This window comes from Phacochoerus africanus, chromosome 8 (assembly GCF_016906955.1).
Source record: "Phacochoerus africanus isolate WHEZ1 chromosome 8, ROS_Pafr_v1, whole genome shotgun sequence".
In the NCBI taxonomy this organism is placed as follows: domain Eukaryota; kingdom Metazoa; phylum Chordata; class Mammalia; order Artiodactyla; family Suidae; genus Phacochoerus; species Phacochoerus africanus.
The window spans coordinates 74,461,182-74,477,483 of record NC_062551.1 but is presented as its reverse complement, the minus strand read 5'-3'; the positions used below and the strand labels follow the sequence as shown (position 1 = coordinate 74,477,483).

Here is a 16,302-nt window from a genome sequence, read left to right as displayed (position 1 = left end):
GATGTTTTCTGTGACCTCTCCTGGCTTGACTCTGAAACTGCATATCAGGGATGTCCCTGCATCTTAAGTTCCTGCCCTCCTTCCCTCATCTCCAGCCTTAGGAGGCTCATTTTGGACTAGAGAGACAGACAGGGGCTAATTACTTGGCATTTGGATAAAAGTGGTCAGATTAATCAGGCTTCCATTTGGCAAGCTGAATAGAGAGACTGAACAACCACTCTTGCGTTCAAATAGTACATATTATTTTCTAAAACATTCAAAAAGCTGATATTATTGGAGGTGACTCCATGTTGAATGTGTAAAGGAGTCCCTGAGGCATCGTTGAGGGTGTTAACTTTTTTTTTCTTTTGTCTTTTGAGGGTGGCACCCTCGGCATGTGGACGTTCCCAGGCTAGGGGTCGAATCAGGGCTATAGCTGCCGGCCTACGCCAGAGCCACAGCAACGCCAGATCAGAGCTTTGTCTGGAACCTACACCACAACTCACGGCAACACTGGATCCTTAACCCACTGATAGATGCCAGGGATCGAACCCACAACCTCATGGCTCCTGGTCGGATTCGTTTCCACTGCACCAGGATGTGGGCACGGCATCCAGAAGTTCCTGGACCAGGAATTGAACCTGCCCTACAGCAATGACCATGCTGGGTCCTTAACCCACTGAGCCACCAGGGAACTCTGAGGAGTGGAGATGTAGGCTAACTTTGATAAAAGTAATCTGAAATGCTCAAAAATATCTGACTTTCTTTGGAGGCAGAGGACAAGGCAGGTCATGATCAATGCTGGTGATGTAAGAAGATGAGTGGCTTGTCCCAGAAAGCCCCCAGGCAGGTGTCTCCTGGAGGCTGACATTCCTGCCAGGTCATTTCTGAGCCTCCGCAAGCTCATACAAGTTCCATGTTGACGCCACTGTGTGAAGCTCTTGCATCATTCACTAGGCCAGAGGGAGTCCATGCGTGCAGAGGGCTGAATGTACACAGTGTTGTACATTCAGTGGCCTCACACTCTTTGGCTGCCACGAGTTTTGGCTGAAAGTATAATCACACCAGAGCTGCCCTCCACAGCTTCCAGACCTGTTCAGTCGTTCACTCCCACACGTACCAAACATTTATTTTATGACTTGTTTTCACAAAACCCTGCCCTGGGCAGTCAGCCAGAAAGGCAAAATAGATACTGGAACTGGTGAGGTACCAGAACAGTGCTTCAGAATATTTTTCCTGTCATAGAACCCATAGAAAATTATATAATTTTATGTTCCACTGAGGTATGTGGTGGGGGAAGGGACTTAAGGGCATCTTTATGGGGTTTGGTAAAATAAAATGAGTTCTATTTTCCACATGTTCTTAATTATAATGTGAAAAATAAAATGGAAGTATTAGGGACAGCATTAAACATTAAGCTTATAAAACTTCCAGATCAAATATTTTCCACATTTTTGCTTTCTTCTGTGAATGTAACTATTTTTTTTCTTTTATTTTTAAATGTTCTCTTTTCTTTTTTGCTTTTTTGCTTTTTAGGGCCACACCCACAGCATATGGAAGTTCCCAGGCTAGGGGTCGAATCAGAGCTACAGCTGCAGGCCTACACCCCAGCCACAGCAACACCAGATCTAAGCTGCCTCTGCAGCCTACACCACAGCTCATGACAATGCTGGATCCTTAACCCACTGAGCTTGGATCCTACATTGCTGTGGCTCTGGTGTAAGCTGGCAGCTACAGCTCCAATTTGACCCCTAGCCTGGGAACCTCCATATGCCACAGGTACGGCTCTAAAAAGGCAAAGAAAGAAACTCAGATAGGTAATAGATAGTTTTTTTGAAAAAGAATTTTTTTTCCCACCGTGCCTGCAGCATACAGAAGTTGTCTGGCCAGGGATAGAACCAGTGCCTCAGCTGCAGCCCAAGCAACAGCAGCAACCATGCTGGATCCTTAACCCGCTGAACCACAGGGAACTCCTAGGTAATACAAATTTGACAAGAAATTTTAGAGAGTTGCCTGGTGATGTAGTGATTAGGACTCGTCCCTTTTACCACTGCAGCCCTGGTTCAATCCCTGGTTTGGAAACTAAGATTCCACATCAAGTAGCAACACACTGTGACAAAAAAAAAAAGAAAGAAATTTTAACATCAAAAAAAATTATGGGATTTCCCGTTGGGGCACAGTGGTTAACAAATCCGACTAGGAACCCTGAGGTTGCTGGTTTGATCCCTGGCCTCGCTCAGTGGGTTAAGGATCCTGCGTTGCTCTGAGCTGTGTTGTTGTTCGCAGATACAGCTCGGATCTGGCATTGCAGTGGCTGTGGCATAGGCTGGCAGCTGTATTTCCAGTTAGACCCCTAGCCTGGGAACCTCCATATGCTGCAGGTGTGCCCTAAAAAGCCAAAAATGTATATATATAGCCATATCAAAGAATGCATCAAAGCCTATACTCCTACACTGACTACCTGAGTTATTATTCTGCCTCGATCCCCCCTCTGGAGTTAGAGACTCTAACTGCAGGGGCGGGGGTGGCAGTGGGGTGGGGGGGGAGGGGCGCAGACTGCTCTGACTGCTTCCTGCTGACAAGGGGCATCATTAGAGGAAAGCAGTTAGGTCTCTCCACTCATGGGATGGTCAAGTGGGCTTCCATACATTACATTGGGTACCTCGTCTATCACCATTTGAAGGTTGATAGCTTTTAACTTTTTTTTTTTTCCTACTGTACAGCATGGTGACCCAGTTACACATACATGCATATATTCTTTTTTCTCACATTATTGTGCTCCATCATAAGTGACTAGACATCGTTCCCAGTGAAGGTTGATAGCTTTTAATCGGGATGTCATGAAGCGAGAAATACAATTAATTACACAGAGTCTGAAAAAAAGGATCAAGATCACAGTGGTGACTGGTGAGCAAATGTTTCCATCAGGAGGAGGAGGTCAACCAGTTCCAGAGGGCAGCTCCAAACGCTGGAGCTGGATGCGACATGTTGTGAATCTGCTGCTGGCGATCTTGCAGGGAATCAGACACCTTCTTGTGAGCGCTGGTGGATTGGATCGGATCCCAGACGAGTCTGCAAAAGACGATGCCAGAAAGATGTTACTGGAATCCGGGTTCTAGTTTGTGGAGCTGAAGAATGAACTTCGTGAACACACAGGCAGCAAGCAAGCAAAATCTTTATTACAGGAAAACAAAGAGCTCTCAGGACAGGCTGAGAGGGGAAAGAAGAGTCCCCTATTCATGGATTTTGAATCCAATCAAACTCTTTCATGTCAAGCATTTTATTTGTTAATTTTTATTTTTTATTTTTTGCTTTTTAGGGCCGAACTCGTGGCATATGGAAGTTCCCAGGCTAGGAGCTGAATCAGAGCTGTAGCTGCCAGCCTACACCACAGCTCACAGCAATACCGGATCCTTAACCCACTGAGGGAGGCCAGGGATTGAATCCCCTGCCTGAGATCTGCAGGGCAACTCTGCCCTTTGAACCCTGGGTGGTCTGGGAGCTGGCACACTCTCCTGGGCTACAGTGGGGAACAGCAGAGCTGGCATGGGGGCAGGATGCTTCAGCTGCTGGTTTCTGGCTGTGTCCGAGGCCTAAGGGCCAGCATGGGCGTGCAGCAAGGGCGTACTTCCCCTGCACCCAGAGAATCCTGCTGCAGGGCTTAGCCACCCAGCCTTAGGTTGAATTGGAGCTACAGCTGCCAGCTCACACCACAGCCACAGCAATGCCAGATCTGACCTATACTGCAGCTCATGGCAACACCAGATCCTTAACCCACTGAGTGAGGCCTGAGATTGAGCCTGCATCCTCATGGATACTAGTCAGGTTCGTTATTGCTGAGCCACAAAGGGAATTCCCTATTGTTTAATTTCTTTGGCCAAGACTGCTGCATATGGAAGTTCTTTGCATCTTTGGTCAGAGATGGAGTGCACCTGAGCTGATGCAGTGACAACACCGGATTTTAACCCGCTGAGCTATCAGGGAACATTGAGCATTTTATACTTTTTTTTTTTTTTAGCTGCCCTGAGGCATATGGAGTTCCCAGGCTAAGGATCAGATCTGAGCTGCAGTCTCAACCTAAGCTGCTCACATAACTTCATTACAAATCACCTTTTTCTCCCCTGAAAGGTAAGGAGGACTACAGGTTCGTGGGCTCGCCTCTAACGCCTTTTTTAAAAAGGTTATTTAGAAAGACTGCTTCCTGAGACTCCTACCCAGACATTTCTTAGTACACTATTTTAAAAAAATGCTCCGGGAGTTCCCTCATGGCTCAACAGGTTAAGGATCCAGCAGTTGTCATTACTGTGGCTCAGGTTTGATGCCTGGCCTGGGAACTTCCACATGTCCAGGGCTCAGCCAAAAAAAAAAAAAAAAAAAGAAAAAAGAAAAAAGAAAGCTCCAATTTCTCTTGCTTAGAGAAAGGTCTTTCCCCTTGAAATCTTTCAGGTTTTAAAAATATTACTGTGGGAGATGTAGAAAATAGACCTGTGGTTGCCAAACGGATAGAGAGTGAGGTCTTATTATATAGCAGAGGGAACTATATCCAAGGTCTTTGGATAACCCATAATGGAAAGGATTCTTTTTTTTTTTTTTCTTTTTATGGCCGCATGGCATATGGAGTTTCCCAGGCTAGGGGCCTAATCAGAACTACAGCCACTGGCCCAAGTCACAGCCACAGCAATGCCAGATCTGAGCTGTGTCTGTGACCTACACCACATCTCACAGCAACGAGAGATCCTTAACCCACTGAGCAAGTGAGTGAGGCCAGGGATCAAACCCAAAACCTCATAGTTCCTAGTCACTTTCCTTTTCACTGTGCCATGACGGGAACTCTGGAAAGGAATATTTTTAAAAAGGATGTATATGTGTATATGACTGAGTCATTCTGATGTACAGTAGAAATCAGTACAACATTGTAAATCAACTATACTTTGATAAAAAAATTTAAGAAAATGTTTAAATAGCCAAAAAAAAAACCAAAAAAACAAAACCCTAGGAGAATAAACTGATAAAGGCCTGGCTTTGGGGGGAGGGAGGCACAGACACACCTGGGGCAGTGCGGGTGGAGGTGAGTGGTGAGCCTGGGCTTTATTTACCAAAGGAGCTAGAGGCTGAAGTCCAGAAAAGGGTGCAGGGGGGAGAGCAGCCCAGTCCCTGGGGCCCCTCCCCCCTGCCTGAGATCCTCAGGGCAACTCTGCCCTTTGAACCCTGGGTGGCCCGGGAGCTGGCACACTCTCCTGGGCTACGGTGGGGAACAGCAGGGCCGGCACGGGGGCAGGATGCTGCAGCTGCTGGTTTCTGGCTGTGCCCGAGGCCTAAGGGCCGGCGTGGGCGTGCGGGGGCTGCTTCCCCTGCACCCAGCGAGTCCTGCTACAGGGCTTGGCAACCCAGGCCTCAGCCCGAGCCGCCAAGCCTCCGACACTCCCCGGAACCAGCCTCCCAAAGCTGATTTCGTGGCCCGGTCAGTGGGCATCTGTTCCATGATGCGGCTGCCCGTGCAGGCCTCCCCCGAGGGACTGGATGCTGCTTTCATAGGGGTGCCCCTGGACATTGGGACCTCCAACCGGCCCGGGGCAAGGTAAGGCCTGAAGGACTTGGGGACGTGTGTCAGGAAAGCCTGGCGGCCACGCACCCACCAAACTAACAGAGAGGCCTCTTTGCTCACCCAAGGTTGGACTGGAAGGTGGTGCCTGGCTCCAAAGTGCCCCTAAACCTTTGAGAAACCATTGCTTTCCCACCTCCCTCATCAAGAAACCCCCAGAGCTCACCATGTGTGTCATCTATATGTAATGAAAGGGGGTTCAGGGGTTCCAGTTGTGGCTCAGAGGGTTAGTGTCTGTGAGAATGTGGGTTCCATCTCTGGCCTCGCTCATGCCTCTGGGGTCCCAAGTTGCTGCAGCTGCGGTGTAGGCTGGCTGCTGCATTTGAAGCTGCAGCTCCAATTCCACCTCTAGTCTGGGAACTTCCATATGGCAGCAGGTGTGGCCATAAAAAAAAGAAAGAAAGAAAGTGGGTTCCAGGACCGAGGCTTCTCCACGCCCCATTCCCTGGCCTTGTTGGGATAGTGGCTGGGGGTACCCCAGGTTTACAAAGCAGGGGACATTAAGTTTGATTGAGGACAGAAGGTTTTTGCCTCTTCCCAAAACCTGACTCAAGAATTGCTCAAGCATTTCCCATTGTGGCTCAGTGGTTTACAAATCCGACTAGGAACCACGAGGTTTCAGGTTTGACTCCTGGCCTCGCTCAGTGGGTTAGGGATCTGGCATTGCCGAGCTGTGGTGTAGGTTGCAGATGTGGCTCGGATCTGGCATTGCTGAGGCTCTGGCGAAGGCCGGTGGCTACAGCTCTGATTAGACCCCTAGCCTGGAAACCTCCATATGCTGCAGGTGCAGCCCTAGAAAAGACAAGACAAAAAAAACAAAAGAATTGCTCAAATTAAGGCAATTTTTGTAAGATCAAGTCAGAGAGAGTTAAATTGATTTTCCTAATGATTGAACATCAGATGTTTCTCTTCTTTTTCTTTTTTCTTGTTTTTTGCCATGCCCTCACCACATGGAAGTTCCCGGGTGCCAGGGATCGAACCTGTACCACTGCAACAAGACACTGCAGTGACAATGCCAGATCCTTATTCCAATTCCTTATCCCACTAAGCCACATGGGAACTCCGACACCAGCTACTTCATTTTTTCTTTCTTTTTTGATGGCTGCACCTTCAGCATATGGAAGTTCCCAGGTTAGGGGTTGAATCAGAGCTGCAGCTGCCAGCCTCTGCCACAGCCACAACCACAGCAATGCCAGATTTGAGCCGATCTGTGACTTACACCGAAGCTCACAGCAACACTGGATCCTTAGCCCACTGAGTGAGGCCAGAGATTGAACACATGCCCTCGTGGATACTGGTTGGGTTCATTACCACTGAGCCACAGCAGGAACTCCCCATCAGCTATTTCTGACTCAGCTCAGCAACATTACATCTGACTACTGGTCTGAGTTATAAATGCCACATTTTATTAAAAGTCTTCTGGGAGTTCCCGTCGTGGCGCAGTGGTTAACGAATCCGACTAGGAACCATGAGGTTGCAGGTTCGGTCCCTGCCCTTGCTCAGTGGGTTAACGATCACGGCGTTGCCGTGAGCTGTGGTGTAGGTTGCAGACGCGGCTCGGATCCCGCGTTGCTGTGGCTCTGCCATAGGCGGGTGGCTGCAGCTCCGATTAGACCCCTAGCCTGGGAACTTCCATATGCCGCGGGAGCGGCCCAAGAAATAGCAAAAAGACAAAAAAAAAAAAAAGTCTTCTAAGCTCAAGGTGCTTTGCATAGGTGACCTCATTTGCTTATTTATTTTTTGGTCTTTTTTAGGGCCGCACCCATGGCACATGGAGGTTCCTAGGTTAGGGGTTGAATCGGAGCCATAGCTGCTGGCCTATGCCAGAGCCACAGCATCTTGGGATCTGAGCCGCGTCTTTGACCTACACCACAGCTCAAGGCAACGCAGGATCCTTAACGCTCTGAGTACGGCCAGGGATTGAACCTGCGTCCTCATGGTTACTGGCCAGATTCGTTTCCACTGAACCACAACGGGAACTCTAGGTGACCTCATTTAACTCTTAAACAATAGGGTAAGGTAAGTATCATTATTTTTTAACAGATTAGGAAATTGAGGCTTAGGGAGATTAAGAAATACTCTAAGGCCATTTAGTAAACTGGTGATGGGTGGCCTTCTGTGCCTTTAATCTCTTCACTATGTAGTTTAGATCAGTGGTTCTCAGTAGGGGTTGATTTTGTCTCTGGGGACATTTGCCAGAGTCTGGAGGCAGTTTTGCTTATAACATTGTGAGGGGAGGGGTGCTACTGGCATCTAGTAGGTGAAGACCAGGGATGCCACTAAACTTGCTACAGTGAACAGAATGCCCCCTTTCCCCAAAGTTTCATCCAGGCCCAGTGCAGAGGCTGGGGAGCCCAGGCCTAGGGAGGACTTCGACCTTTAGGCATGGCTCACAGAATGATTCTTCCTCCTCCAGATACGGACCCCGACGGATCCGGGAAGAATCAGTGCTGCTTCGCCCGGCCAACCCCAGCACGGGAGCCCTCCCCTTCCAGTCCCTCATGGTCGCAGACCTAGGAGATGTGAATGTCAACCTTTACAACCTTCAGGACAGCTGCCGCCTCATTCGAGAGGCCTATCAGAAAATCGTGGCAGCTGGCTGTATCCCTCTGACCTTGGGTAATGGCACCTGCCAGGGCGAGTGCCATTCTCTGAGCTCAGTGTTTATTTATCCTGAGCATGGACTGCAGTTACTCCTCCAGGGCGAGGCGCGGCGAATGTGGAGACAGTAGGGAAGGGAACATTTTCAGTTCATTTATTTTAACCTCGGAGAAGAGGATATTTAAATTTCTGGGCTAGTCTGACCGACAGGGATGGACCAGGGTGAAGCAAGCAAGGCATTCACCTCGGTGTGGGATGTAAGGGGCCAGAAACGAAGCCTTCGCCTTCGCATTTCCCTGATTTTCCCTTTTTGCCTCAGGCTTCACTCTGGCTCAGAACAGCACAGCTCCTGATTCTTTTTTCTTTCTTTCTTTTTTTTTTTTTCAGTCTTTTTGTCTCTTTAGGGCCGCACCCACAGCATATGGAGGTTCCCAGGCTAGGGGTCTAATCAGAGCTGTAGCCACCGGCCTACACCCCAGCCAGGATCCAAGCCACATCTGCGACCTACACCACAGCTCACGGCAATGCTGGACCCTTAACCCACTGAGCGAGGCCAGGGATCAAACCCACAATCTCATGGATGCTAGTTGGGTTTGTTAACCACCCAGCCACGACGGGAACTCCCCTGATCCTTTCTTTAAAATTTATCATGGGAGTTCCTGCCGTGGCGAAGAGGAAACAAACCCAACTAGTATCCATGAGGATGTGGGTTTGATCCCTGGCCTCGCTCAGTGGGTTGGGGATCTGGTGTTCTGATGAACTGTGGTGTAGGTCACAGAATTGGCTGGGATCCTGAGTTGCTGTGGGGTAGGCCGGCGGCTGCAGCTCTGATTCAACCCCTAGCCTGGGAACTTCCATATGCCATGGGTGTGGCCCTTTAGTTTTTTTTATTTTTTATTTTTTTTGTCTTTTTGCCATTTCTTGGGCCACTCCCGCAGCATATGGAGGTTCCCAGGCTAGGGGTCAAATCAGAGCTGCAGCTGCCGGGCTACCCCACAGCCACAGCAACGTGGGATCCGAACCAGGTGTGTGACTTACACCACAGCTCATTGGCCACCCCGGATCCTCAACCCACTGAGCAAGGTCAGGGATAGAACCCGAGTCCTCATGAGGACGAGCTGGTTCGTTACCACTGAAGCACAATGTGAACAACTCTTTTAAATAATGATGTGCTGTCAAACACTTAGAGGCCATTTTCCCACCACTGAACAAGATCTTACTTTAGATGGGGTTATATAGTTCTTCCGTCTAATCGAAAGGGTGGGAGTTCCTGTTGTGGCTCAGAGGAAACGAATCTGACTAGCATCCGTGAGGACGAAGGTTTGATCCCTGGCCTTGCTCAGTGGGTTAAGCATCTGGCGTTGCCATGAGCTGTGGTGTAGGTCTCAGACATGGCTTGGATCTGGCGTGGCTGTGGCTGTGGTGTAGGCCGGCAGCTTCAGCTTTGATTTGACCCCTTAGCCTGGGAACTTCCATATGCCACTGGTGCGGCCCTAAAAAGACCAAAAAAAAAAAAGGGGGTGGCAGAATTGGGCAGATTGAAGATTGTTCTAGGTGATAGCTGGTCCTCGAATCTCATCCATGTTCCTCCAATCTCATCCATGTTTCTTCTTTTTTCCTCTTCGAAGGTGGAGATCACACCATCACATATCCCATATTGCAGGCGATGTCAGAAAAGTAAGTTCCCCAAAACTGGGCCCAAGCAAAGTTTCAAAATCCGGGAGCTGGGGAATGAGTGGTTTCCTGCTAGATGGCATCCGATGACCACTGCTAGCTTGAGTTATTGCGGGTGATGGGAAGTTCCCGACTGAGTTGCTCTTACGGATCAAAATTAAGGTCAAGCTCCAGGTGTGTCTGTCAGTCACCGGCTGGAAGCCAAGACAATTTATTCTTACCCTCCCTTGCCCTAGATCTGCTCTGGTATGCACGCTCAGCATTTGCCTCTGTTTTTGGAAGATGAGCTCCTAGTGAATCCCACAATCCCAGCTAACTTCAGTTTCTGTTTTGCTTCAAAGGCCAAATGCAAATACTAACAGGCACAATGGTGTTGCTTGCTGAGGAGAGGCCCTGCTTTTCCCCGAAAGGGCCCCATTCCCAGAGGATGAGAAGATGGATTTTTCCAGTAGTGCAAGTCTCTCCAGGGATTGACTAATTTTGGTTCATTAGTTTGAGAAAGACAGATGGGCCAAGGTGGTGCGGCTCCAGAATTCATATATAGGAAAGACATGTGGGAAGCATTCTTGGTTGGGGGTGGGTGGCTGGGTACAAGTCTTTTCTTGAAGCTTTGTTTGCCTTGGCATTGATCTGGACTGTCTGTTTATTTTGGGTGGCTGGCAGGGTTGGTGGAGACTATGGAGAGAGAGCTGGATGGAAACAGCGTCTTGGTACTAAAGCTGGAGAAATGGTGGCGCTGATTAGTTGAGCCTTGAGCTCACCTGAGCCACCACCCTTTATGCTCATCTTCCGGGCCCTCTCTGTCGCTCAGTGAAGAGAATTCTGGGTAATAGGTGGGGAGAGTCATGACTCTTTTCTGCCTGGCTCCTCTGTACTGACTGTTCTTCTGAGATGCTAACTGGTTGGAAGACAGAAACCAGTTGCAAGGCTGGTAATTGATGCCAGGTACCCCCTCCATGGCTATCAATTATCATCAAGTTTTGGGGGCCTGGAGGGTGGCTGTGCTTGGGTCCCACTGAGTGGCTTGGCCTCTGAGCTGCCCTGTTGTCATCAGGCACGGCCCCGTGGGGCTGGTGCACGTGGACGCGCACATGGACACGGCGGACAAGGCCCTGGGGGAGAAGCTCTACCACGGGTCGCCCTTTCGCCGATGCGTGGAGGAGGGACTCTTGGACTGTAAGCGGGTCGTGCAGATTGGCATCCGGGGCTCTTCCCTGACCTTGGACACCTACAGCTATAGCCGGAGCCAGGTGACAGACCGAAACCCTCCCTCTGTCCCCAGCCCCCAGGGTGCCTTCTGAATCTCACTGCTCACTCAGTTGCAGCTCTGCTTTCAAAGGGGCTTTGCTAATTGAGTTCAAAAACGGGGAAGAGAAGCTGAATTTGCATCACTGGGAGCAGAGAGCAGCAAGGATGTTAGTGGGTGGGGCAGAGGAGGCTTCTTGCTGGGGAGGGAAGCAGAAACTAGCCAAGCCCTTGGATGTCACTGGCTTGGAAAAGAGGTGAGGAGGTCCAGATCCAAGATGAGTGGCTGCCTTCTTCTTCTTCTTTTTTTTTTGGTCTTTTTCCCTTTTTCTAGGGCCGCTCCCGTGGCATATGGAGGGTCTCAGTCTAGGGGTCTAATTGGAGCTGTAGCCACCGGCCTACGCTAGAGCCACAGCAACATGGGATCCGAGCCACATCCCCAACATGCATCACAGCTCACGGCAATGCCAGATCCTTAACCCACTGAGCAGTGCCAGGGATTGAACCCACAACTTCATGGCTCCTAGTCGGATTCGTTAACCACTGCACCACGATGGGAGCTCCTTCTTCTTTTTAATGGCTGCACCTGAGGCATATAGAAGTTCTGGGGCCAGGGATTACATTCAAGCCACAGCTGTGACCTGTGCTGCAGCTGTGGCATTGCTGGATCCTTTAACCCACCATGCCAGGCTGGGGATTGAACCTGTGCCTCCACAGTGACCTGAGAGGCTGCAGTTGGATTCTTAACGCACTGGGCCTGAGTGGGAACTCCCGCTTCTCTTTCTTTCTTTTCTTTCTTCCTTTCTTTCTTTCTTTCTTTCTTTGGTTGTGCCTGTGGCATGTGGAAATTCCTGGGGCTAGGGACTGAACCCTAGCCACAGCAGTGACAACACCAAATCCTTAATCCACTGAGCCACCAAGAAACTCCCACTAGACAGTCAGGTAAACACAAATGACAGACCCCAACAGGAAAGAGCCAAGTTCCTCGCTTTTAACGCATGGCAAAGGCCAATCTTCTGGACACAGCTGTTTAGGAGCTGCTACCATGAGCCATCCAGAGTTTCTCACTCTTGCCCTAGCCAAGATTCTGTCTTATCCCACCTCCATAGGTCAGCTTTGACTTACTCCCAACTTCTTTGGGGGGGTGGGGCGCGGTTCCTGTGGCATGTGCAAGTTTCCAGGACAGGGATCGAACCTGGGCCATAGTTGTGTTTCAGTGGATCCTTAACCCACTGAGCCACAAGGGAGCTCCATTCTCCCAATTCTTTAGCAGTCATCATCCCTCCCTCTCACCTGTGAAATGAGGTGAAATGAGGATGAGGCTCCCTCCTCATGGGGATAGAGGTGCACATGTGCTGAGCATGGGGTAGGCCCATAGGAGATGCCCAGTAAAGGCTGCCGTGCCCAAATGTCTGCCTTCCACTCTTCATTTCTCCCTTTGCAGGGCTTCCGGGTGGTCCTGGCTGAAGACTGCTGGCTGAAGTCACTGGTTCCTCTGATGGGGGAAGTGAGGCAGCAGATGGGAGGCAAACCCATTTATATCAGCTTTGATATTGACAGCTTGGATCCCGCCTATGCCCCAGGGACGGGGACACCCGAAATTGCTGGCCTGACCCCGAGTCAGGTAGGAAGGCACTGCTCGTGGCCATTCCTGGGGGTGAGGAGTCTTAGCTCCTCACTTTCCTGGGACTTGAACTGAGTCTTCCGGAATCAGGTTGGGATTTTATTATTTTATTTTATTTTATTTTTTGTCTTTTTGCCTTTTCTAGGGCCACTCCTGCGGCATATGGAGGTTCCCAGGCTAGGGGTCTAATTGGAGCTGTAGACGCCAGCCTATGCCACAGCCACAGCAACGCAGGATCTGAGCCGTGTCTGCAACCCACACCACAGCTCATAGCAATGCTGGATCCTCAACACACTGAGCAAGGCCAGGGATGGAACCCGCAACCTCATGGTTCCTAGTCAGATTTGTTAACCACTGCGCCCTGTGGCTGTGGTGTAGGCCGGCAGCTGTAGCTCCTATCCGACCCCTAGCCTGGGAACCTCCATATGCTGTGAGTGTGGCCCTTAAAGAGCAAGAAAAAGAAAAAGAAAAAAAAAGATACTGGAGTAGATGAATGAAGACTGCCTGAACCTAATCAATTATCTTAGGCGCTCTCAGAAGGGAGGCTGGGTGGTAACTGCCTGTCTCAATTCTCATCAGTTTTCTAAAACACTCCTCATGCCTCACTTCTCCTCCTTCCGGCTTTTCACCCGCAGAGTGGAAGCTAAGTGATGCTCTTCCTACCCTCCTCACGCCCCTCTGATCCTGTCTTCCGACCATGTCTAACTACCCATCCTTCTTCCATCTTGGCACCTTTGCCTGTGACTTTCCCTCTGCCTGGGCCGCCCTCCCTCCCTGCTCATCTGCTTAGTCAATGCCTTGAGCTAAGAGCCTCCACCTTCGGGGAACCTTCCCCCACCTCTTCGGGCTATTAGATGCGTTTATACTGCATTCTCAGCTTGTTTCTCTTGAAGCCCTTAATGCATGGCATCGAAGTGACTGCTTTGATGGTCTCAGTGAGCCCACCTGTATATGCCTGATGGTCAATGACTGTTTATCGAGCAAAAGCAGCAGTTTCAAGGCAGAGGGTGGGCCTGTGTTGGGAGACTCCATGGAGGCTTCTACTGGTTGCTTTCCATTGTCGATGATGACCTCTGTGGACAACCCAAGCTTGATCTTGGGCAGGCTCTGGAGATCATCCGAGGTTGTCAAGGCCTGAACGTGGTGGGTTGTGATCTTGTGGAAGTTTCGCCGCCATACGATCCTTTTGGTGAGTAAGGGAGACAAATGTGCTCTGTAGGCAGCTGCTAGTTTAATTTGTATTAATCTAGTTAATTGAGTAGATTGCCAGGTCCTTTTACATAACTCAGGAACCTGCTGAGTATGTCCTACAGCGAAGAAATAAACCTGTTATTGCACAGCATACAGACCTGAGCTAATGAACCCTAACAAAACCCCTGGGAGGCTGGTAAGGATTATTAGCTTTGCCCACTGTCAGCAGGAGAGGGAGAAAGAAGCCGGCAGTTTGGTGACAGGGCGGCACAGATCCATCTGCCTTAGGTGTTTCGTTGAAAAGTAAATTCTCAAGGCCTAAATAATATTAATGAATATTAATAAAGTGGAGGAGTTAGCTGGTTTAGGGGAGAGATTGAAAGCAGATTCCATGCCAATAATCTTTATCATTTAGAAAAGCTTACAGAGTTAGGGTTGTTTGTCTCTGAGGACAGATAATAAATACAATATACACCATTTTATAGGTTCTCCTTTGGGGGAAGGCTGTTTTCAGAGTAAGCAGAAACTTCTGAATTTTAAAATACTGTTTCTGAATGAAGCTAGATGGAGAGACTGCCTGGGAAAGCACATCCACCAGGCGGCTGGGCACACAGGGGCGAGGGGGAAAGTGGGACTCTGAAAAAGAAAGTCAGAGAAGAGGGTGGAGTCCTGAGAGGTGGGGCCCCGGGCAGTGGTCTGGGCAGTGTTCATGTTTGGGTTTCACTTCTTTGTAGGAAACACGGCCCTCCTGGCGGCTAACTTGCTGTTTGAGATGCTGTGTGTTCTCCCCAAAGTGACAGTCGTCTGAACCTTGTGCTTTTCAAGATAAAACAGATTGCACAGCCACCAAATTCTCCAGAAGAATTTATGTGCAAGCCGTCTGTGTGCTGGAGAGTTTATGCCAATAAAACTTTGTTAAAGAGTCACTGGTGGCTATAAAATCAGAGCCTTTAGTAGAACTGAACAACTACTATTTCTAAGGCATTTGTTTAAAAAAAAAAAAAGCACTTGTGCTTCTTTGATTATTTTTCCTTTGATGAACAGTGATGGAGGATAAAGGCGAAAGGGATAGAGAATTTAGTTTAAGATTATTTGGGGAGTTCCCACTGTGACACAGCGGAAACGACTCCCGACTAGTATCCATGAGCACGCAGGTTTGATCCCTGGCCTCGCACAGTGTGTTGGGGATCCAGCATTGCCGTGAGCTATGGTGTAGGTTGCAGGCGTGGCTTGGATTCCATGTTGCTGTGGCTGTGGCTGGCAGCTGTAGCTCTGATTTGAGGCCTAGCCTGGGAACTTCCATATGCCGTGGGTGCAGCTCCTTGGAGTTCCTGCTGTGGCACTGCAGAAATGAATCTGACTAGGAACCATGAGGTTGTGAGTTTGATCCCTGGCCTTGCTCAGTGGGTTAAGGATTCAGCGTTGCTGTGAGCTGTGGTGTAGGTCATGGATGCAACCTGGATCTGGTGTGGCTGTGGCTGTGGCCGGCACCTGTAGCTCTGATTTGATCCCTAGCCTGGGAACTTCCATCCGCTGCAGGTGCAGCTCTAAAAATATATATGTGTGTGTGTGTGTGTGTGTATGTATATATATGTGTGTATATATGTATATGTATATATTGTGTATATAGGTATATATATGTGTATATATATGTATATGTGTATATATATATAAAACTGCTCCTCTGAGTAGCTTAGAGCTGCATCTGGGCTTCAGCATCACTGTGAACATTAAAAAAGTCTGAAAGAAAATAACATGCAGATCCTAATGAAGAAACTTCTGGAGTTGCTGCTGTGGTGCAGTGGGTTAGGGTTAGGGATCCAGTGTTGCTGCAGCTGCAGCAGAGGTTGCAGCTGCAGCTCAGATTTGATCCCTGGCCTGGAAACTTCCATAAGGCCACACCTGCAGCCGAAACAGAAAACAACAACAACCAAAAAACCTTCTCACTCAAAAGCCTAGAAGGATGCATGAATTTCTTCTAAACCAGTTGAGATCGGCTGACCTCCAAAGAGCTCTTTTTTTTTTTTTTGGCTGCACCTGCAGCAAGTGGAAGTTGCAGGGACAGGGACAGAACCCACATCACTGCAGTAACGAGAGGCACTGCAGTGACCACATTGGATTCTTAACCTGCTGAGCCAGCAGGGAACTCCCAAAGAGCTCTTAATGACACTTCCTTGGTTTTGCATTATCTTCTCTTCAAGCTGACCCACCCTCTATGACAATAGTTCCTAAAATCTGCAGTTAAGCCATGCTGATCTTCTTAATTTTTTTTTTTTAGTGCCACACCTGCGGCATATGGAGATTCCCAGGCTAGGGGTCAAATCGGAGCTACGGCTGCCGGCCTACACCACAGCCACGGCAACGTGGGATCTGAGCCATGTCTGCA

General features: G+C 49.2%; 1 protein-coding gene across 1 annotated transcript; it reads left to right on the top strand.

The window, feature by feature from the left end:
- Nucleotides 1-5,093: 5,093 nt before the first annotated feature.
- Nucleotides 5,094-14,842, top strand: AGMAT (agmatinase). The gene is made up of 7 exons (XM_047793423.1): nt 5,094-5,557; nt 7,998-8,200; nt 9,811-9,859; nt 10,911-11,106; nt 12,546-12,725; nt 13,830-13,914; nt 14,651-14,842. The coding sequence occupies exons 1-7, from the start codon at nt 5,259-5,261 to the stop codon at nt 14,722-14,724; spliced, it is 1,086 nt and encodes a 361-aa protein (XP_047649379.1). The 5' UTR covers nt 5,094-5,258; the 3' UTR covers nt 14,725-14,842.
- The last annotated feature ends 1,460 nt before the right edge of the window (nt 14,843-16,302 follow it).

Coding starts and splice junctions, on each gene's coding strand:
- AGMAT (XM_047793423.1), top strand. CDS start 5,259: ATGCTGCAGCTGCTGGTTTCTGGCTGTGCCCGAGGCCTAAGGGCCGGC. Junction 9,860..10,910: donor TTGCAGGCGATGTCAGAAAA/GTAAGTTCCCCA, acceptor TGTTGTCATCAG/GCACGGCCCCGTGGGGCTGG. Junction 13,915..14,650: donor GCCGCCATACGATCCTTTTG/GTGAGTAAGGGA, acceptor ACTTCTTTGTAG/GAAACACGGCCCTCCTGGCG.